Raw genomic sequence first — 23,599 nt, forward strand, 5'->3', positions numbered from 1 at the left:
CAATAGCGTTCCTCCTTGGTTACTTGAGCAATATTCTGTCAGCCGGTGATTACAATGTGATGGCTCGGTTGTAAAGAGCTCTCTACTGATTATTTGTTTTCTTCTTAAAAGACATGAATAAATAAAGGGATAAATTGAGCGGATGCCAGTTAAAAAAAAATAAAAAAAAATTAGGCCCTATTTGATTTTTTTTTTTCCGAAATCGATTTTTTTTTTAAATTCATTGCTCTTGGGTTGGTTTTGTTTTTCACATTATGTTTTTTTTTTTCTTCTTTTTTTTTCCGTTTATTCTTTACTTCCTTTTCTTGGTAAGTTTCGTAATGAAAAGCAAATTAATTAATTATTATCAATATATCGGCGCTGGTCACATTCATTTTTGTTTAAAGGGTCTTGGTACTTTTTGTAACACAAAACACAATGTCCACAGATTTACATACTGGGAGTAGAAAGCTTCCCTTAATTTTTTTTGGCATGCTGTGAGGTGCTGTAGTTTTTGAGAAATGAGAAAAAAAAGTGTCACGAGGTCTCAGTTTTAGCATGTAAAAATGTATTAACCAGTTATGCTATTTTTAACGTAATAACTGGTTAGTGACGTTTTTACATGCCGAGTAATTTTTGTGGCTGGATCGTTTTGTTTGTCTGTGACTTTCTGCATAAATAAGTTAATAATTCAATGGAAAATTGAGCGACGTTTACCAAAATAGGTTTCGACATGACGCACACAAGTACACCATGGCAAACGAAGTTATCAACAATTTCATATTATTGTAATTCAATCACATGTTCGTGTGCCCCTTTTATTAGCACCACACGCGAGACGGGCTTCCACGTGAATTGAACGAACGGCTGGTGACAGAGTCTAACCATTCTCTTCAGATGCAAAATGTACCTGACGCATTGAGCCAATACGTTACCACGAGCACTGCACGCTCATAATACACTAATTGCACACACACGTAATTCAAACAGCTGGAGTGTGGTGGACGACGACGCTATGTTCTGCGAGTAGAAAACCCCCCACAAACAACTGCCAAAATGTCGCACAAAAGTCAGAAGTCGGAGAAGAAGATCCCCAAGAATGTGGTACTGTCCCCTGGCTGTTTGGCGTTGACTTTGAGTCCTTTACCCAAGAAAGAATCGGACGCGGAAAGTTTGAAGTCTTCGAGCACTCGCCACGGACACCGGAAAGTCGGCAAGGATTTGTTTCGAGATTTTCAACGGGAGAACAAACACAGTTTTTGGAACAAGCCACTGGCAGATAGCGTAAAAGACGTTGGATTCTTAGGTTTTCTAGAGCCGTGGATTATCTTGATCAAAGGGGCAGAAAAGGAGCTGGAATGTTTACGAGAGGCATACGCCAGGAGGGTTCTTAAACCACCAAGGAATTTTACCATTGCGAATTTGGGTAAGTTGATGTTGCTACGTCGTCGTCTGACTTGTTTTGTTTTATTACCTTGAATTACTTTATAAAAGAAGTCCAGACTCGATGCCATTGACCAAGTCTGTGGTTTAGGGTTCTTACGTCATGTATGTGAAGATTTGTGGCGGTTCAATCCTATTGTTATGCATCATCTTTTGTCATTGCATCTTTGTACTGTAGTGTAAGTGTAACAGACACTCCCTTAGTTTCGGCACCAATTGTTCGTTGGATCTGATGCATCTTGTTGTGTGCATTTTTTATTCCTGGGGGGGGGGGGGGTGCAAGCACTGTGTAGAACAGTACTGTACTATTAAGAACAATTAAAAAAGTGGGTTGGATACTTGAATAATGTGGTGTCAGGAAAATTAACAGTAATTTTTAAGGATAACATTTCGTATGGGGTATTATGTATGGCGCCACCACTTTTCCACTCATTTTTACAAAAAGGGATATCTCATTGAGGTAAATTGGATACTATATTATTTCATATCGAATGAAAAAGTGGTGGCGCCGTGTGGAAACTTCCATTTTAAATATCATGTCCACTTCCATTTAAGTTGTGATATAATTGTTATTTGATTCTGTCTGCGCCTATCTTAATTTCTACTTCTATAGAGAGCCTTATAGTTTCTAGAAGTACTTAATTCCATACTATCCAGGATATTCTTTTCCTCACCTGTAGTCGTCTTCTGGTTTTAATCATGTCTATTGTCCAAAAACCAATGATAAAGCAACAACTCATAAATTAAACATCTGCGTTTTTTCGGTCAGGTGTCAAAATGTTTATTGATTGGTTGGATTTTATTTGTTCCGGTTTTCTCGGTTGGATTTTGGTGACAATACCCGACCAAGGCTACAAGGAGATCGAGTTGCTACACTTGCGTCAAAAGTTTATTGATCGGGAGTTTCTTTTTTAAATTACGAACAATCCTTGAGAATTACCGTGAATCGTCTGATTTTTGGTTTTGTCCACTTTTGAATGAAATGGAGAACTGTGAATGAAAAGTGTTCAATAAGGTATAGTGGACCTAAATGGAGTTGTGAATTGGATTGGGGTATGTTATTACAAGGTTTTAGGAATTAAACGCATGAAAGAACCACTAGCTTAACAAACCCAAATGGTGACAAACCTAGGAAACTGGTCGCATGAAGAGTGGGAGCATTTGCATTAATGACATTGAGATAACAATATTAATAATAATAAAACAACTTTTATAAAGCGCCCTTGACCCCAAAAGGGCCTCGAGGTGCTTAACAGAGGTAACAAGTTGAGAAAAATACCAAACAATTTTAAAAGATAAACAGATTAAGATCGAGTGCAGAATTAAAGGCAGTGGACACTATTGGTGATTACTCAAAATAATTGTTAGCATAAAACCCATGGTAATGAGCAATGGAGAGCTGTTGATAGTATGAAACATTGTGAGAAACGGCTCCCTCTGAATGAAGTATCATAGTCTTTGAGAAGGAAGTAATTTTCCATTTTCGAGACCTCAGAACTAGATTTTGAGGTTTCGAACTCAAGCACTGAAAGCACACAATGTCCTGTGGCAAGGGTGTTTTTTTCTTTCATTATTATCTCGCAAGTTCGAAGACCAATTGAGCTCAAATTTTCACAGGTTTCAGTGTTATTCTTATGCATATTATATGTTGAGATACTGCCCAAAATAATTGTGTTATACAGAGCTCTACCTTTTTCAACCCAAATACTGACAAACCAAGGAAACTGGTCTCAGAATCGGGAAGTAAAAGTATGGGTGTCAGTTTGTGTTTTTGATAAAAACGAAACATATTTTGTTGAAGATAAACTTAAAGAAACATGTTGCCTTGGATCGGTCGAGTTGGTCTTTGAAAAGCGTTTGTAATCGTTTTTTATAAAATGCATATGGGTAGAAAGATGTTGTAAAAGTAGAATACAATGATCCACACAAACATGCCTCGAAATTGCAGTTTTCCTTTTACCTCGTCGACTAACACAGTCGGCCATTTATGGGAGTCAAATTTTTGATTCCCATAAATGGCCAACCATGTTAGTTCGCACAGTAAAAGGAAAACCACGCAATTTCGGGGCAAACTTGTGTGTGGAGATTGTATTCTACTTTTAAAACATCTTTCCAACTATGCATTTTATAAAAAACGGTTTCAAACTCTTTTTATTAGACCAACCTGTCCGATCCAAGGCAACATGTTCCTTTTAAGAGTGGGAGCAGTGCATTCAATGTATTAAACATTGTGATAAAACCAGCAGTAACTGAGCAACAATGGTTGCTCAAAATAAATCATTGTGTTTCTGATCAACCCAAATGCTGACTTAAACCTACATGTAGGAGACTGTTCGCATCAGAGTCTGGATGTAATGTGTTTCTGATCAACCCAAATGCTGACTTAAACCTACATGTAGGAGACTGTTCGCATCAGAGTCTGGATGTAAAAGTGTGGGTTGGGCGTATGTTTGTGTTTTTGATCAAAACGAACGTGGGAGTGGGAGCATTTGCATTCAATGCTCTGGGATACATTGCGATAAAACCAGCGCTCCCAGCAGTAACCGAGCAACAATGGTATTGCTCAAATTAAATCGTTGTGTTTCTAGTAATTAAATGTACACAGCCACCGAGATTTGACTATTATCTCAGAAGTGTAGCAGTCCACTGGGAAAATTAAATCCTTTATTTATATTTAACAGTAATCCTACCTGCATGAGGTCAGGCAGTTTGTTTGTTCTTTTTATAAATCTTGACACGAACTTTAGGCCTAATAAGTCATACAGCTAACAGAGAACTATAGGACCAGTTCCTGCAGAATGTCTGAAATTCTGTGTTGAACGCTTTCAACGCAATAACTGGGGTCCAAACTTCAAAGTTTTGTTGACGGTCTATGGTTGACGTGCGACCTTTGTGAACTTGCTGATAAAGTTTACAATCGGGTAGGACATAAAAATCTGAATGATGAATGCCATCCATTGAGAGTGCTGACTGGGTATTGAATTGAATTATGTGTTACACTAATAGGCTATGTTGGTAATGGTAGTACAAAAGTTTGCGAGGAAGTCTGGAATCTCCTATGATTTTGCCACGGATTTGTTTATAATTATAACTAAAATTGCACTTTTATAGTCTGTGACAATTGGATCACAAAACTATTTGGTGTATTTTGAAAGCAAATCGTGAAAAGACCTGTCTGTTCTTTGAATTAATTGTTTTTCTGAAACAAAGTTGTCAGAAACTTGTCTTTGAACTGTTTTATTATAAACAGAGCAGGGCCAAAGTGCAATGTTCATTCATCCAATTCCTAGTACAAATTTTATAGTGTCCAAAGTAAAATAAAGTCAATGGTTTCAAACAATTTGAATGCGATTGGCTTTCGAAACCCCGTCAAGTTAAGTGCTTTATCATTAGAAACTACACATAATTACATAAATTAATACAAAAAGAATCTTAAAAAATTTAATCACTCACCGCAAGTTCCAGTTGTCTTTTGACCCATTTGAAGTATCTTGATTTCTGTACGGTTGCTAAGTATACACAAAAGTACATTGTGTACGTGTTCACTGCCAGATGATGAAATTTGAGACGTTTCATTCGCAAGGATAATCGAAATTGCCATCTAAATCATCTCATCGAAGGAACTCTCACATGCCAAAATTAATTATTAACATCAAACCAACAGAAATAAAGTCAACATTATTAACTGTTGATCTTTCCTTTGTTTTCAGTTGCGTGCGGAAAAGTACAGGGTGGTTTTTTTTGTCAGGAAAGCTAAATCATTTCCCTTTAAATTTAAAGTATCGGGTGTTTTTGGAACCGTTTAATGGTTGTTAATCATATCAATAAAACCTAATAAAAATTTCCTCCCAAAAGCTGGTTGTGTTTTTGAGATATCGTCAAAAACCCAGAGTAGTTAAATGTATGTCCACGCAGGAAGAATAATCTGTGATTGGAATTCACAATCTGCAAAACCTACAAGTATAGATCTGTACCATGTATCAGACTCAATTTTAGGGGATGTCAAACTGATGACCACATTACTTCGAAGTAAAATGATTCTCAAAATACTTTATCGATCCGCTGCACTTCTACATGAATATAGGTAGGTTTTTATTGCCTTTAATTTTAAGAGTGATAACCAAACATATAGGGCCCTACCTTCCCTTTAAACCATGTGTGTCAAATCTTTGGAGGATGTTACATTTCTTGCCTTTTGCTCTGTATCTAGGGACTGAAAATCATCCCCAAAATAGTCCAAGTCTCATTTCACTTGTGTCCATTTTTTATGTCACATTCCTCGGATCTTTCAGCTGTCAAATACCGGATCTCCTTTCAGTGAGTTCACACTTGTCTATTCCTTGAGTTTCATCAAAATAGTGACTCCAAGGAAACCCCCGGGAGATTTGCAGAACTTGAGACAGACAAGACGCTGCCGACTTGATCTTAGCAATTCTTCTTGAAGATGTCAAATGTTACAGGGAAAGAGAATGAGGTCCATGGTGCAGCAGCTTCTTCTTCCTCATCATGTTGTGACCCTTTGAGATTGCTCTCTTGTATTCTTGGGCATGTCTTGAATTTCTTTCTTGTCTCCTGACGCCAGAAGAAGTCCTCCCTAGTTGGAGGAATCGAAGTGAGAAACGTGACAGTGCAGATGTTTGTCCAGAGAAGGTAGAGGTGACTTTAATTTGAGATGTGGAGGGTTGTGGTTGTGTTCGGTTTCTTTTACGGGTTTATACATTCTGTGAAATGATCTGAGAGTTTCTTGCTCAGGGAGTGGCCTCTGAGGACTTTGGTCCGATCCGAGGTGTTTGAAAATCGTGCGAGTTGGAGGCAAATGAACTTCAGTGATATTTTCTTAAGTCACCAGAGACTCTTTGCCTTTACTTTTAAAGGGGGTGGGTTCAACCATTTTTTTTAAAAGTACATAGCTTTCTAGTTTCTACTTGTCCTCAAAAAAACGTTATGTTAAGCTACAATTAAAAAAAAATTGTATCCATAACATAATAAGGACTCTTTAAATATATAAATACAAAAACACTTTCATCATGTTTCGAAACATGTGGTCACTCTTTGACTCTGTTGAGTGAATACTGACACTGATAATGAAGATCTGCGTCCAGTATATTCTTGAGATGAGACTAAGATATTAAATCCCAAAGACACCAGCCACACTGGCGACACGACTTACTCAACCAATTCTAATACACCATGCTTGGTACCGGTTAAAAAAGATACCAAGTCAGTGTGAGTCATGAGCAATCACGCAACATCGCAGGTGACTGAAAAAAAATGTCCGATCGCTGGAAATAATGCGATTTGCGATCTCATCAGCGTCTTACACAATGTTATCCCTACGCTGTCAGTCCTGCCGCTTGCTACCTTTCTCTCGTCATGCTCAGTCGCCGTGGAATCCACGCCACATCAGGATGAGTGATATATACAGAATGTGTCATCATCAGTTGTCTATTTGTTGGATGGTTGACTGACATCGAGGATACCATATGAAAGCAACAGGACTGTCTTAGATCTTGTCCTGGTGAAAGAAGGGGCTGGGTCATAGTGAAGTTTGTAAGCACAGGCATGGAATTTCATCTTTAAGAGAGCAAGGCTTATGTCTATGGGAAACTTTTGAATTGGTTCTACGGGCAAGACCAGGAAGGGGGGGGGGGCAACAGATTGGACATGGCATTTGTGGCATCCATGTAATTCCAGGCCTGACTATTATTGGCAAGTATTATATTCTACATGTAGTTACGAAGTCAAGGATTCTCAGAAAAGGGAACTTAATCGCTATACTACCCCAAAATCCACGGAGAGAGAACCTAAATGGATGGAGAAATACAAAGGAAGTTTAAATATGGGAGGAAAACCCCAGGGAACTTAATCCACACAGTCCCCCCCCCACCCCTGGTGGGATTTGAACAAGGTCCTAATACCACTATGTCGACCCGGCTTTCATCTGAATTTAAAGTCATCCATATTTTCCATATATATGCCGGTGCAAACTCTAAATCATAGAATTGACTTGAAGCATGGAGGATGCATGAAGCAATAAATTATATTTCATCTGTGCCCCTTGAAATTCCATAGAAGATGTTGACGGCGAGTGAGGTTGCATACCTAAAAGCTGAAGTGCCTGGATCGACCCACGCTTTGTATGGGAAAAAACATATCAGATCTTCCTTTGTACATTTAAAGGCAAAGTACTTCTTTTACCTTTGGTTTATTGAAACCGCTCGATTGCTAAATCATAAATTCACTTAGAAATGTGTACAATTAAACTATTATCTTCAAGATTAATTTCAAAGAGTGGTGAGGTCACATTTTCAAGATATCACCAGAACTCTGAGAAAATAATGTTCAGGCAGGAAGATTAGTCCCCAATGGTAAATTACTGTCTGAGAATTGTTACTGACAGAAACGCTTCTCTGATTCAACTTCTGTTTTTTTTTTTTTTTTTTTTTGGGGGGGGGGGGGAATAAAAACTGATATAATTTAAAATGTTTCTTTAATATGCTTTCGAAAGCCGCTGTATGTATGCATCTTACCGAGAAAGTTGTTATTACCATTAATTTTAACAGTGGTTATCAAACGTCATACCATCTCTTTAAAGCTGACATATTTTAATTTGGCATTGGTCTGGTTACTAGACTGTGTTAGTGCCTTTAATTACTTGAGTTTACGAGAAGACATTCACCAAGGAAACAGGATGTAGAGTGGCCGTGGTCAGGATGTCAGTCGGATCAAAACGTCTTAATTGGAATTACTGTCAAATAAAAATTAACTCGGGATGTTTTCACACAAGGATTGTCACGATCAATCACATCTCGGCATGCGGCATTACAGTGAAACCATCTTAAACTAAATTTTATTTACCAAGCACTTCCCTCATCTATTTTTTTCCCCCTGCGGCAGCATACCTCTGCACTTAATTGCCACAGCATACAGTTGATATAGTGCTCACTTCATGTGTTTGTTGGTTGCAACGTGGGGTTTGATCCAGCAAAAAACAAGCCCCGAAGAATGTGGATTTGGGATTCCCTTCGGGAAAGAAAAAAACCGTGAACTACAGGGTGGAAAACAAATGACCGATGTGACACAGTTGGTTTACCTTGCTCTTAAGACATCTCATCCAAACAAATTCAGCAGGACTGAATTGCTCTTGGTTAAGTCAACAAACTGTATTTGGATGCAGAACCATTCCCCGGGAGGAGTGGAGTGGGCAAGACGTCGTCTTTTACCGATATCCTGTAATGGGCAGGTGTCTGACTTACTGTGCTTTATTGCTCCAGTTAGACTTAAAGATGCTGTGTGTTACTGAGAAACTAGTTTAAGACATTTTGGGAAAGATATAAACCTTGGGAAAGACAGGTTGCAAGTTAGTAGAGTAATGTTGGCTGTCCCAGGCCTGATGCTTCGTTTTTGAAAGGGCAAGGGCTCAAAAGTGTTTTCTCCATAGCTAAGGGCACTTCTATGAGGAGTTTATGTGAAGTATCAGGCCTGATGTCCCTTAACTTCCATTCCTATGGTGTCATACACATTACTGTTAGTTTGATCCAATAAAGTGATTGATTAGACTTGACATAGTCACTCAAGTTGAGTTAAAGGCAGTGGACACTATTGGTAAATACTCAAAATAATTATTAGCATAAAACCTTACCTGGTAATGAGTAATAGGGAGAGGTTGATAGTATAAAACATTGTGAGAAACGGCTCCCTCTGAAGTGACGTAGTTTTTGAGAAAGAAGCCATTTTCCACGAACTTGATTTTGAGACCTCAAGTTGAGAATTTGAGGTCTCGAAATCAAGCATCTGAAAGCACGTGTGACAAGGTAATTTTTTCTTTCATTATTATCTCGCAACTTCGACGACCAATCGAGCTCAAATGTTCGCAGGTTTGTTATTTTATGCATATGTTGAGATACACCAAGTGAGAAGACTTGTCTTTGACAATTACCAACAGTGTCCAGTGGCTTTAAGATTGTTGCCTTTGACCTTGATTCTTCCATTCTTGTCAACATAATGTGAACTCCGCTCATTACCACTAAGAACCCGCCCTTCAAGAATCCGCCCTTCAAGAATCAGAGCAAATTATCCAGTAAGTAATCCACCTAAGTGTTTACAGTCTTACATTGACGTAAATAGTTTTAAACATTTTCAATTTATCGGAGCCATCCCAAATGCATGGATATTGATCAATCCCACAAATCGGAGTTCTCTTCACATCCGTACACAGGAATTCACTGAAAATGCATGTGAGAAGGCAAATTGACCAAACACTTGACGTTTTTAACATTTAATAGAGCCGCAGACGTCAGCAGCGTGCCACTGGAGAAGTATTTCTCTCTTTGTAGGTCCGAGAGGGTCAATGAATGCAAGAAAGGGGAAACCTCTTTCCTGCGATGCCATCAGCTGGGCCAATGAAACTATATAGCAGGTCAGGAGAATTTCCTTAAGGTGTACTTAAAACTAGGCAAGAATTCCCCAGGGACCCACTGAAAGTTCCAAGGGAAGGTTTTCCAAACTCGAAAAACATTTTATGGTGTGTACTTGGTACTTCAGAGTTTCAGCAACTGCTAAAAATAGGATGTTTCAGTACACAGAACGCTTGGAGTCACTATTGTACATGTAAATAAAAAAAAAGAACTTGTTGTGCAGTATTTAACGTTTGACACTTTCTGATAGGAAAAGGGATCTAGGTCGCAGTGTTATATTCATATAGGCTACTGGCAGAGCAGACACAATTAACTGATCTCGTAAAATGCCCTTTTCAAAATCACTCAGGCTTGTATGCTTGGTTTTTGAAAGGGCAAGGGCACCAAGGCATTTTCTCCTTGTAAAAGGGTACCCTTTGAGGAAATTTCTACATGGAGTATTTCAAGGGTACCAAGGCAATAGTGACCAGGGGGCAATCACCTCCGTCGCCTCTGTGAAGTATCCGGCCTCAGGACACTGGTTTACAAATTACAAGTTGTTTCTTTTGAGAGTCTAGGTGTTAAGACTGGATTACAATATTTTGACCTTTTTAGTTTAACAGTGCACATTGAAGCGTGTCATGTTTATACATGCAGTAAAGTATTGTCTTGTACTTTTGAAGATCATCGGGTCGACGACTCACAACGAGAGCTTCCGTTGATGTTCAGCGGCCGACCAGGCAGTTTTCTTTTGACACTTTGTAGCTTGTGCAGACATGCGTGGATTTCATGGCTCATTTCTCGCTGATGAACCCATCTTTCAGTCTACATATCCCTCTGCCATCATTACTCTGTCTGAGCATTGGAACTGAGTGCCAATTCTTGATTAAAATACATGACTGTGTGACATGATTTGTGATGCCATATTCAAAATTTCCAAGAAAGTATAAGTCATTTCTCCTTTGGAGTTTTGTAGGTTTGTACTTCTTGGCCTGTGAATTATCAGGATTTTTCCTCAATTAAGTTTTGTTTAAAATCTCTCTTGAACTCCTGGGCTTCAGATTTTCTTATAGAGCAGGTTATACCTTTGGTTTACTACAAAAATCATAACAACTTACTTGGTAAGAAACACTGCAGCTGTTGAAAATGTAATGTCACAAAACAAAATGTGTGTGTCTGAAAATATACACATCTCACACCCTGCATTAAATGAGAATACATTTGTCTTTTAAAGACGAATATTGTCTTGGAAGTGGTTTCATATGTAAAATGAATTCACGCCTTATCTTGACACCTCATCTTCTTAGTTACCCGATGGCCAATCATTAGCCAGGGCATCTGGGAGGAGCGCCGTTTCACAGCTCCACGTTGCTCTGTTCGGCGTCCTATCATTAAGCTCAGTGATATACAGACATTATTGTTTCACTTATCGTTGGTTTCCATTAGTCAATTAGGATTGGAGTAGTCTGGAGTCATTATGACAACATTTACCAGAGTTGACTTGAAATTCAGTAGTGCATCTTTAGATAAATATTTTAAAATGACTTATCATTAAAGCAATATTTTTGTGGACCCATGAAATTGATTAAATTTGTTTATAATAATAAATGGCCCTTCTGTAGGGAGGACCAATTAATCAAAAACACTTGCAGGGGAAGATGTGTCATATGTACCTTTTTAAATATTTTATCTGATTTAGGATTGAACAAAGACAAAATTTACTAGAGCGGGTTTCAAACCAATGACCTCTGGCTTAAACAGCCAATAAAGGATGATCTCAAATATATAGATATTACAGTTTTCTAATAGCTGCAGTCCATAGGAAACATTAAAAAAAATATAACAAGTCTCTTACCCCACGTTCAAACATGGTAAAAATAGGTTTTTCTCCAGAACGCTCCAAGCCAAATTTCTGAAAAACGCGGGGTCAAACAAACCGGCGCAACAAATGAATCGTGACGTCAGTGGCGGCTATTTGATGTGGAAAATAGCGCCCTCAGTTTGCCAAGGCTGGAGTACTGTGTTCAAACAAAATATGGGGAAAATCGTCACTGGCGTCAATGGGTCATTATAATAGAGAAGCCCTTTTCTGACTCTCGGCTGAAAAAGCTGTGCGGCCAGGTGAGTTTTTGACTTGAGTTATTTATTACTAAAATTAATGCAAATGTTGAGGGTAAAATGGTTATTAACCGGTATCTACGATGTCTATTTGGCCATATTAAAGCTAATAGTTGGAATATTGAGATCATCCTTTATTGGCTGTTTAACAGGTCAGTGCTTAATTACCAACTGAGCTAAGTACACCTAGCCCTATGTTGGTGGTCTCCCTATTTTAGGGCCTAATTGGCAGAGCACCTGATGTTAATTCAGAGGTCGTTTTAAAAACTCAAATAATTTTTAACATTAATTTCTCAGTTCAGTTTCCCTGGTGGTTTATTATTTTATATATTATTTGAATGTGTTTTTATATTTTTTTTTCGTTTGCTAATTTCAGTTTGACTCACAAAACAAATTACATATTCACTCTTAAAATGTATTAGTCAAAACAACACGAATTAGTCGTATGAGACATGATTTTTAATCTAAGTTAGTAACAACATGTCTCATATGACTAATTAGTGTTGTTTTGACGAATATATTTTTAGAGTGTTGTACTAGCTATAAAATATTCATCCACTGAATGTGTGCTTTTTCAATAATACATGCAGTTCAACAGACATTCCCAGAAAGCTCTATGAACTGCACAGTAACTAGCGGGAGAAAAAATTTGTTCCCAAACACTTCATTGTGGACTTAACGTGTCGAATTGTGGTGTAGGTCTTTTTTCTTTTTCAGTCGCACTCGCAGCAAAATGAGCGTATTAACATGTATTGTGAATTATTCATTCCTACATTGTGTGCTTTACAAATAAAAAGTAAATACTCCTTTATGCTGTTCCCCTATACACCTGTGGTTGGTTTGACAGTTGGGCGATCACTGTGCACACAATCCCCCTCGCATATCAACCATTCATCGCACCATACCATGTTAGAACTGTACACAGTATACCAAATGCTTTCAGCCCTATCCACCCAGAAGTAATGCCTGCCAGCAGTAATGCCCGCCAGTACTGCCCGCCAGTCCCCAGGTGACTGGACAAAATTGATCCTTGGTAGATTTTGTCTTCAGTGAGAAATTGGAAGTGCGCTTGAGATCCAAGGCCATTTATAAAAATTAATATCAGAGTTAACTCAGGAGAGTCTCTGGGGGAAAGGAGATTGGAGAACTGTCAGAGCATGTTAGGGTTTGGTCTTTTTTGTTTCACCTCGTTGGAATGTAGTTGTTCTTATAAAGGGCCTGGTTCATGGCTTCTGTGGTGATGTAACCTTCTGCTTTTTATGCAAAACCAGGGCTTGAAGTTAGGGGAAATCCACATGAATGCAGGGCTTTGGCCAACATTCACATACCTGAATTTATTTTTGAAATGAGACAAAAATATTGTGCCCCCAAATTTGAATCTGAGAAGTGTACCAAAAATGCGACAAACAAAATGAGATTTTATTGTACACATTGACTGATCTCTGTTTAGTTTAATACTACTCTGAAGCTTTAAGCCTGGTTCATGCTTGCTGCAAATGAGAAGCACATTTTTGCATCACATGGCTGTTTTCACCGAAGCGAATGTTTCGCAGTAATTTAACAAATTGGTCGTTGTGAATTTGTGATGTCAACATTTGTATCGCATTCGCATTCACAGGAAGTATGAGCTGGGCTTTACATTGCCACTACCTTCAGAAGCAAGTTCGAGGCGCACATTTAGTTCACCAGTGGTCGACCACAGACTAGCAACACACATGCGCAGTGATGCACTCACTCGAACGACTCATTTGGAAGTCTAGTCAACCTTCCGTCTTTTCGCGTTCGTGTCACTGGCTCCCCTCTGCGCTTTACACATGTTAGAATGGAACATGCTGTTGGGATCAGTGAAGAAACCATGGGCTCGAGGCTGGTTCCAAATGGTCGACCACAGTAGTCAACCAATGGTCAACCAGCCTGGGTTCGAGTGCAAATGGTCAACCTTTAGTTAACCATTGTGCACACTCTAACTTGTTCCAAGTCTAACACTAGTAGATGAGTGCAAAATCATGGAAGTCAGTAAAAGAGGACCAAATTATGACTTTGATTGATTGAAACGTTTAGGATAACTGGATTATTCCTTTTAACCACACATGGGCTGTCTTCCTAATCAATAGTTTTGTCCATCGATATTTTAAACACACAGCTGGTATGGTGTGTGTGAAAGCGTCACTTGTGTCTGTACATGTAGCTGATATCCGAATGTGAATTTGTGTTTGTGTACACACAAGTGATTGTCAGTCGCCACAACAAAGTTGTAATAATTTTTGGTTTAAACTAAATTTATTACAACAATAGAGCATCTACACAAATATTTTGTGTATTTTTATAGTATATACTGGGACAGCACAAAACACCAGTCCTATAATATCCTTTTGTTTGGTTACACCAGTCTTATAGTTCCCTTTTATTTGGTAAAATAACATTAAACAACCACACTTGTACCACCGTAATTGTTTGGGTTTGTCCATTAAAAGCTGTTACAAAATTGAATTTATTACAATTTAGAGCATCCAATGCAAATAATATTACATGTATTTTTATACTGTAAATTTACAGCACAGAACATCAGTCCAATTTCTTTTCATTTGGCAAAATGACAGCTACAATCGTATCACCAAAATGAAAAGAAAAGAAATTAACAAGTTTTTACAAAAATAAATTTATTCCAATTTTGAGCAGCTTTACTAATGTAACCTACTTTTATTTTGTGCATTTACAGCACAAAACACCAGTCCTATTTCCTTTCATTTGGCAAAATGACATAGCAATTTTATCACCGTAATTGTTTTGTTTTGTTCATTAAAAAGATGTTTGTTTCCAACTACTGAAAGCTTTTAGATCAAATTTATCACTTAAACAATCTTTAACCATACGTTTTTTTCTTCCGTAATCAAGAAATAATCATTGCTAGTGATTATTATGAAGCCGCTGTCATCAGCAAAGCTTTTTTCTCCTCTTCCTGCCTGTGATTGTGTAAATTTACTCAGTCTGTTTCAACGGTGCCATTGTTTGATAGCTTGGCCATTAAGCTTGTGTAGTGTAGTGTAGGCACACAGTCTTAACCTCTCAATAATCAACTATTGTGTGGTTGTATTTGGGACTTTTTCTTGCTTCTGTGATGTGACAGGCCTGTATGCTTTGTTTTTGAAAGAGCAGGGGCATTTTTTCATTGGTAAAGGGCACCCTAGGAGGAAATTATAAATTTCTACTCAAGCATTTCAAGGGCACCAAGGCAATAACCAGGGGGCATGTAGGCCTAGGCAACTGCCTACGTTGCCTTTTGTATCAGGCCTGATGTGATAGTATAAGTTTAAGTAGTTGTAGAGCATGTATCGTGACAGCTGTAGGTACTTTTTATTTCAGAGTTTTCCAATTTTTAACTCCATCCATGGTCCCTTTAGGATTTTTCAAACCTTAGTCTAGGAGGACATTTTCAAACTCAAATTTTGAAGTTTGGCCAAATCACCCTGAATTGAAACAAGGTCCTCCAAATGTTTTTTTTATTCTTTGCTTATCTTTCCTGCAATCTGGGACACTCCAAATGGTTCCATTTTTAAAACTATAGTGAAGACGATCTTTGAAGTGTCGTGCACCCCCCCCCCCCCCAAAGTTACCCTCAATACATGGTTAAGGCTAGATTCGAACCTGGGTCCACAGAAAAGGCAAGGAGAAAAAAACACTGATGAGCCATTCTGACCCCCTTTACATCATCTTGCATTGTGCTAACTCTTTACGATCGGTGTTATTGTTTACACCTACATGTAAATAATTCTTTATGTACATGTAGGCAAAATTCATACATTTGTGTGTAACACCCGGAAAAGAATCTAGACACGTACAGAAATATACATATTGTGCTGTTTTCGTTTCTCAAATTGTTCTACGTCGTTCCATTTGTTGTGTGAAGCTTTCATGCATAGAAACTGTCTAAAACAAGATCGTACATTAGCAAAAACAATAATCCAAATCAATATAGTGAAAATTACTTCAGAAAAATCTCTTGTGTTTGTAGTCAGTTGAATATGATTGGGACCAAGGAAATCACAGGCCCAGAATAAATACAGAGTCTCACAGACATTGATTGTTCATCAAGGACATTGTCAATGATGTCTTAGCAATTATCTTGCACATCCTACAAGACACAGTTGAGATGCCTGCAACTGTCACATCTTAAAGGCACTGGAAAGCTTGCACTGGAAAGGTTGGGTAATGACTCAAAATAATTGTTAGCATGAAAATTTACGTGGTAACAAAGCAATGGAGGGCTGTTGGTAGTATTTATAAAACATTGTGATAAACAGCTCCCTGTGAAGTAACATAGTTTTTGAGAAAGAGGTAGTTTCTCACTCGAATAATAAAATACTTCAGGCCAGAAGCCTTTTATTTTTCATCTGAAAGTAAAAGTTTGTGCAACAAGGGTGTTTTTTATTTCATTATTGTTCTGCAACTTTGATGACAATGAGTCAAAATTTTCACATTCATTGTATTTGTTAATTTATCCATGTTGGGATACACCAAACGAGAGTACTGGTGTCCAGTGCCTTTAAGACAACCTTGGTTTTGATGTAATAAAATGACTCTACCTCCAGTCTCAAACCAAATGGCAATAATTAAATAAAGGTCTGTAATTTATTTCTGGTAAAAATTTGCTATATGTACCAAGTAGTTCAATTTTGTTTGCTTTTGCTTTCTTGAAAACCAAATTGAATTAAAATTGCAAAGTTTGTACACTTAAAGACAGTGGACACTATTGGTTATTGTCAAAGACCAGTCTTCCCACTTGGTGTATCCAAACATATGCATAAAATAACAAACCTGTAAAAAAATTGAGCTCAATTGGTTGTCGAAGTTGCGAGATATGAATGAAATAAAAAACACCCTTGTCACACGAAGTTGTGTGCTTTCAGATGCTTGATTTCGAGACCTCAAATTCTAAACTTGAGGTCTCGAAATCAAAATTTTGGAAAATTACTTCTTTCTAGAAAACTACGTCACTTCAGAGGGAGTCCTTTCTTACAATGCTTTATATTATCAACTACAAATTATTTTGAGTAATTACCAATAGGGTCCACTGCCTTTAATGGTGGCATCTTTTAAGAAAAACTTAAAAAGAATCCCCATCAGTAATTTAAATGTGGTTAATTCTTAAATGAAGGTAACTGTTAGTGGGAGGGGGGTTTTGTAAACAAGTTGATTACATTTTGATCAAACTTTGTGTCAAACTTTGATCAGATACCAGGCAAAAATTGTTTGTTGATAGCTGAAAATAAAATAAAAACCCAATGGGATTTATCTCAGAATTGTGACAGTAGTTTAGTTCTGTTATAAGCCTGTGACAGTCAGTTAACTGACCGATCATCTGGTGTACATTTTTAAGGTTCGGATAAGTTTACAAAATTTACTCGAAGGTGCTGCGAAATGCTGACCACAATTTTGCCAGATTAATTTCAAATTGCTGTTATGAATGTTTTTTTTATCACAAGCACGGATGTGCTAAACAGTTTTTGTTAACAGAAATTTTGTTTAAGAATGGGGCGGTAATCCGTGTAACCCACTGTTCGAGAAACGGTTGACACATTTACAAAAATAACCTTAAAAGGCACAGGCTTATGTGGTATTGCTTTGGGAATACCGAATGACATCATAGGACTCTGACTTGATGAATGACAATGAAGACTGGATGTCTAATGTCTTCCTACCCTTGTTATATTAAAACAAGAAAAAATCACGATCGAGAACATGGCCTTCTCAGTGGGGAAATTAAGCAAGGACAGAAATCTTATAAAATGAATCACAACGCTTGATTTGGCGTGAAGTTACATATTCAACATTAGATGGATCATGCAAGGAGATGCCCAAATTGGCATTCTGCCTGGATTGGGTAGCAAATAAAAATTCACCTAAACTCAGGAAAAAACACGTTAGTATTGAATTGTGACATTTCAAAGGCTTAAAATAGAAAGGTATATCATTTTGACTTTTTTTATGGCTGAAAAGAGAAGAAGAAAAAATCGTAGTGAATCATCTCAGAATTGTGGTAATAGTTTAGTTCTGTTATTTAAAAGCCTGTGACAGTTACTCGGTTAAGTGACCGATCATCTGGTTTATATTTTGTTCTACCCAAAACAATTTTTTGCCTTCCACAATTTGTTGCCTTCCTTGACAAAGCTGAATACAGTGAAATAATTCCTTAAAATAAATGCTGTAAATATAGGCTATATCACTGAATGTCAAAAAGCATTTTTTTGGGTGTAATTTGTAGTGGTATTGTTTATTACAAATGTTTCCACAATACCACCATATCTCTGCAGTACTCTCACCTAAAATAGTGCGGTCTGACATTTGGAGTCGGACATTTGAGTTATGGTTCGCCTTCCACTGACAAAGCTGGATACAGTAAAAGAATTCCATGAAATAAAAGCTGTGAATACATCGTTGAATGTCAAAGAGCAGAATTTGTTTGGTGTAAATTTGTTGTGATGTTGTGGTGGTTATATTGTCACAAATGTCTAATACCACCATATTTCACCAGTCTTATGCCTTCGATATGGTTCAGACAGTACACCTCTGGGCCCAATTGCATAAAGCCTGTAAGCACAAACCTTGCTAAGCACAGAAAAATCTTGCTTAGCAGAAACAGGTTACCAGCCAACATTCCATGATCTTATACTTTTGCGACAACAAAACAATTACATCAATTTGGTTAGAACATACACCCTAGGACAAAATTGCATAAAGCATGTAAAGCACAACAAACTTGCTAAGCATAGAAATATATTGTTTAGCAGAAACAGGTTACCAGCCAACATTCCATGAAGCTTATACTATTGCGACAACAAATTAATTACATCAATTTGGTTCAAACATACACCCTAGGCCAAAATTGCATAAAGCATGTAAAGCACAACAAACTTGCTAAGCATAGAAAAATATTGCTTAGCAGAAACAGGTTACCAGCCAACATTCCATGAAGCTTTACACTTTTGCGACAATAAAACATAAATTTTTTTCAGATGTATACCTCTAGGCTCAATTGCATAAAGCATAAAGGCAAACTTGCAAAGCACAGAAAAATCTTGCATTAGAAATAGGTTACCAGCCAACATTCCATGACGTGTACGCTGTTGCGACAACAAAACAATTGCCAAAAAGAAATGTTTTACATTGACCCTTTGTATTGACTATTCTGAACGGCCCCTAAGTACAGCATAATGTGTCACAAACAGCGGACAATAAAACCAATTAACCTTAAATGGCACCTGTGGTTTTGTCTAACACTTGGACCTAAATGGATGTGTAATCCATACCCCATATCCCATCATATTTTAACAACCTTTGGGATTGAAGTTGACAGAATTATTGCTCAGTGGGGAGTCGAGTTGGTAAATAAAGGTACTCTAGGGGGTCACTACAAAGTGCCTAGCACCCAAACTGAATCATTCAAACTGCGACTATCTGAAGGTTGGTCAACAAATCAGCAACTGTTTGGGCAATGCATGGGGTTGTACATGTATTTGGAATCTGATAAGGAGCTTTATTTTTGTTTCTGGTAAAAAAAATATATTTGTTATTTCTTGTAAAGGATATTTTCTTGCATATGAATGTTAATTGTGAGAGTCTACTATATTTGAACCTTTCTAGAAACTTCAGTTTCCATCTGATTTTTGGTTATCTATTTTGTAACTATTTTAAATGATTTTTTTTAAATATTATATTTTCTGTTGGTTCAATTTTTTATAATTTTGTTATAGGGGATATGCATCTTTGGTTTTTTGAACTGTTTGATTGTTTTATTTTCTATATTGTATGTAGATTACATACAATAAACTAACCTGTGAAAATTTCATGTCTAAAGGTTATAGCATTTTAAAGATTGCACCAAAAATCCGGAGCGGTTTAGTCCAATCGTGCAGGAAGAAATATGCAGCTGGAATACACAATCTGAGATGGTGTGAGAAATGTTGATGACATGTTGATTAACATTTTAGGGTATAAAAGGCAATATTTTGTTCCCTATAACCACAAAGAAAGGCCTAATCGAAGTGAAATGACTCTCCAAATGCTACCATTAAAAGCTGCTTTTATTTAAACCAAGTGTACGTTTTTATTGTCATTCATTTTAAGAGTGATTACAAACCGTATACACTTTGCCTTTAAAGCGTTTTTCATGTACTTTCAAGATATCCCTCAGTGGAACATCTGTCAGTGTAAACATTCGTTTGTTTAGATACTGGTCTGTTCAGATACCAGCAAGAAAAAAACCCCAATAGTTTCTATAGCTCCATAAAGGTGCAGGTTGAACATTAATAGCGATCATTCATTTACAGCCCCCCCCCCCCCCATCAACCTAATCTTCCCTGACGTTTCCTTCTTTAACATCCACCAATCATTGTCCGCTGTCACTCATTCAAATAAACAAACTCCTCCATAACGCAGGTCAACCCCAGGTCGCACTGGTAGAAAACACCTTTTAATGTAAACACACATCCTGTTTGTGAACAGTTTTCAATGTATGCTTTTTAACAACTATTTTGTCAAATGCCCGCAGTGGTCACGTAGCCACTTTTTTTTTCTTTGGAACACCTGGGGTTGAGAAAGTGAAAAGAATAAAGTTGTTTTTTAAAGTTAGTTTGACGAGCCCCCATGTTACTTTACGGACGCAATAAAGGTGATTTCCTCCATGCCCTCTGGTCAATTTCTTCGTGCCTTTGAAACATGTACTACGACAGAAATTGACAATTTCCTCTTGCCTTTAAAAAACGAAGCATACAGGGCTGGAAGAGCTCGCATGATATAAAAAAAATACTTTACAACATCCAAAGAATTAATGCAAATGTTATTTGGGTGTTCAACAAAGTAAAATCTAACTAGACTGGAATTAGAACCAATGAGCACTTGCACCCAAGTGCCCAGAGCAGCAGCATTATTTGACCAACTCTTGCTCAAACAAGAGGGTCAAAGAAAAGGTTTGGGAGTGGGGTGGGAATCAATTGACGATTTTCAATGTTTCTCATGCGATCATAGAATCTACAACTCAAATAACAGTAAACACGAACTTCTGTTTCTTCTTAATTCTCCTGTGTTTTACCTGAAATAGCGATGAAAAAAAAACCCCAACAAGATTACATGTAGCAATAATGTCTGGGCGTATTGCGTGACTTTACAGAAACGAATGGTCTCTCCAGAGGGTTCAAATATGTATCTAGATGACATAAGGACAGTCACCTGATGAATTCCAATGCAATTGCAGCCCATTAATTACAAGCAAGGAGACAGATTTCTTAGTCTACTTCAGCAGGACCAGCCAAGTGAGACCGATAAATGTGCTATAGCATGCTCTCAACGTGACCATTTTTACAAAGAGTTATACGGTCTTTATACAGCACTATGTTCGCTGGGGCAGGTCTGAGCTATGACCTACGTAATAGCGGGGTATGCACTTTTCTTTAGTTCATTGTTTCCGTACTCAAGGGGAAAGTAAAACGATCCATATTTTTGAAATCAACACACAGAGACGCTTGTGCTGTGAGTAATTTATTGTAAGGATGACATTTTGAGAAGGGAGTTTTCTTGGATTTGAAAATCGTCTTTCTTTCTTTTGTGGTTCTCTCTTTGAGGAAATTTTTTACTGTGAGAAATATTCCTCGAGATAGACTCTGCTAGGGTCAAAAGGTCAAGTAATTAACTATTTTCTTTTTCATTTACCATTTTAAGTCCTTTTGGTTGTTAGCAGTTTTCAATGGGTAATTCTATGGTTAAGTAATTAACTCTATTTCTTACCAGAGCTTTCTTATTGATTTACTGGTTTATTTATTTTTTATTTATTTATTTAACCATTACTTTTATTGTTCATCGGGTGGGGGAATGGAAGCATTATATAATATGATCTTTCTTCTCAGTTCACACAGACTTTCCCTGTAAACAAACTTGGCAAATGATGTCAGATGTTGACAGTTCAAATATTAAAACTAATTAAATTGATGTTCTTTAATTAAGATGCCAAAAAATGTTTAGGTGACTGGTGACGTTTAGCCCAGAGCAGAGTCTTTCTTGATTTCCTTAAGCTTTCAAGACAGATTCTGCTGAGTCAATGTCAGGCCACTATTCTATATTTTTTTACCCAAGGTCCTTTTGATTGGTAAGAAGTTTGCAATGGCTAATTCTATTTTCTGATTAATTAAGATGAATTAATGTGGATTAAGACATCAGATAAACCCTGCCTCTCTTGGGTCTGTTGGGCGGGGGTGACACTGCAATGTTCTTTTCAACTTTTAATTGCTTCTTAAGACGTTAAACGGCACAACAAAACACCTTTCCTCTTATACTTCTTACATTGTATATGAGAGCAGATGGTGGGTCTTATTTTCACAACGTCTTAAGTCAAATGACTTGAGAACTAAAGCAGCGATAGTAAGATTACTCCCTTGGAATCCGACAGAATCCTTTCCCCTCTGGGGCTGTTCTCAGACCATACTCTTCCCTCTCCTCTGCTGTTGATGTTTAATATTCTGGATTTCCTGGGATTTCAGGCCATAAATCCCACCCTCGGAACGCATCATTCTGGTCGTGAAACTCCTAAACAGTTGTGGCTGCGTGTTGGTTTAACGGACTCGCTGGGAAATTGGCTCTCTGTGTGAAGACAACCTAAAGTAAACACCACGGTGCTGGGAGATGCCCAGATTGATTCTCTTGTCTTGGTTGTCACGGTAACCCACGGCAGACGGAGGTGCGTGTTGGTGGAAAGTCTTTTTTTTTTTTTTTTTTTCTTTTTTTTTGCTGCAAATGGGGAGAATTATACAGCCCATGGGTGGTGGGCTGAGTGGGGATTTTGTACTGAGATTTGAGGGGGTTTTGATGACAAATTGCTACATTGCCCCTGGGCGAGTTTGGAACTCTAGGCAGGCATGACATCATGATGACATTATTACGAGAGGTGTTGTCTTTTGATTTTTACGGAAGCATGACTCACATTATCCAAGACATTCTGGAGGGCTCAACTCTCTCCCAAAAACTCTTCAGTTTGACAAGTCAAAGTGCATACTAATGTTCTGAACATTAGGGGGCTCCTCGAATTAAACACTGGACCACAGGCCCGAGGCCGGTGATTCTAGCCAGGGGCCAGTAAACTCAAGACTGGACAAGTCCAGTGGTCTTGTGTTTGCAATGACCTAATGTACATCAGTGTGTGTACAACATAAATGGAATGATGTTCAATGTCGACTTTGAGTCTGGCAAATAGTTATGTTTGGTATTAAACATACTTAATTCTTCAAGACAAAATTAATGAGATCTATTCTAAGTGCTCGTTCAAATGGAATATTTTCTGGACTAGCATTTATTTTTAAAATAGAAGAATGTTATGAGAGAGCTGTCTACACAGTTAAAACTTTGTTGTTTGAATATTATTTCACAGTGATGATGTACATGTACACTTAGTCAACTGAAATACACCAGATGCCTAGATTTGTCAGTTCTTCAATTTACTGGCCCTATGTTAAAATAATTGGCCTTAGGCCTGCCTGCAGTCTAGCATTAACTTCAAACCCTGCTTAGGATATGCTGAAAACTTAGTCTGGTACCTACTGTAGTGTCCAGACATTTAGAGTTTCTTATAACATTCCTGATTGTAGTAAAGAACCATGGATTGGCCATAAAACTGAAAA

General features: G+C 37.7%; 1 protein-coding gene across 1 annotated transcript in view; it reads left to right on the forward strand.

The window, feature by feature from the left end:
* Nucleotides 1-931: 931 nt before the first annotated feature.
* LOC139953202 (uncharacterized) overlaps nt 932-23,599 on the forward strand; it is a 50,424-nt gene continuing 27,756 nt past the window's right edge. The window contains exon 1 of the mRNA XM_071952658.1: nt 932-1,405. Coding sequence (XP_071808759.1) covers nt 1,036-1,405 — 370 coding nt within the window. The 5' untranslated portion in view covers nt 932-1,035. The remainder of the gene's footprint in view (nt 1,406-23,599) is intronic.

Source organism: Asterias amurensis, chromosome 21, assembly GCF_032118995.1.
Source record: "Asterias amurensis chromosome 21, ASM3211899v1".
Taxonomy (NCBI): Eukaryota; Metazoa; Echinodermata; class Asteroidea; order Forcipulatida; family Asteriidae; genus Asterias; species Asterias amurensis.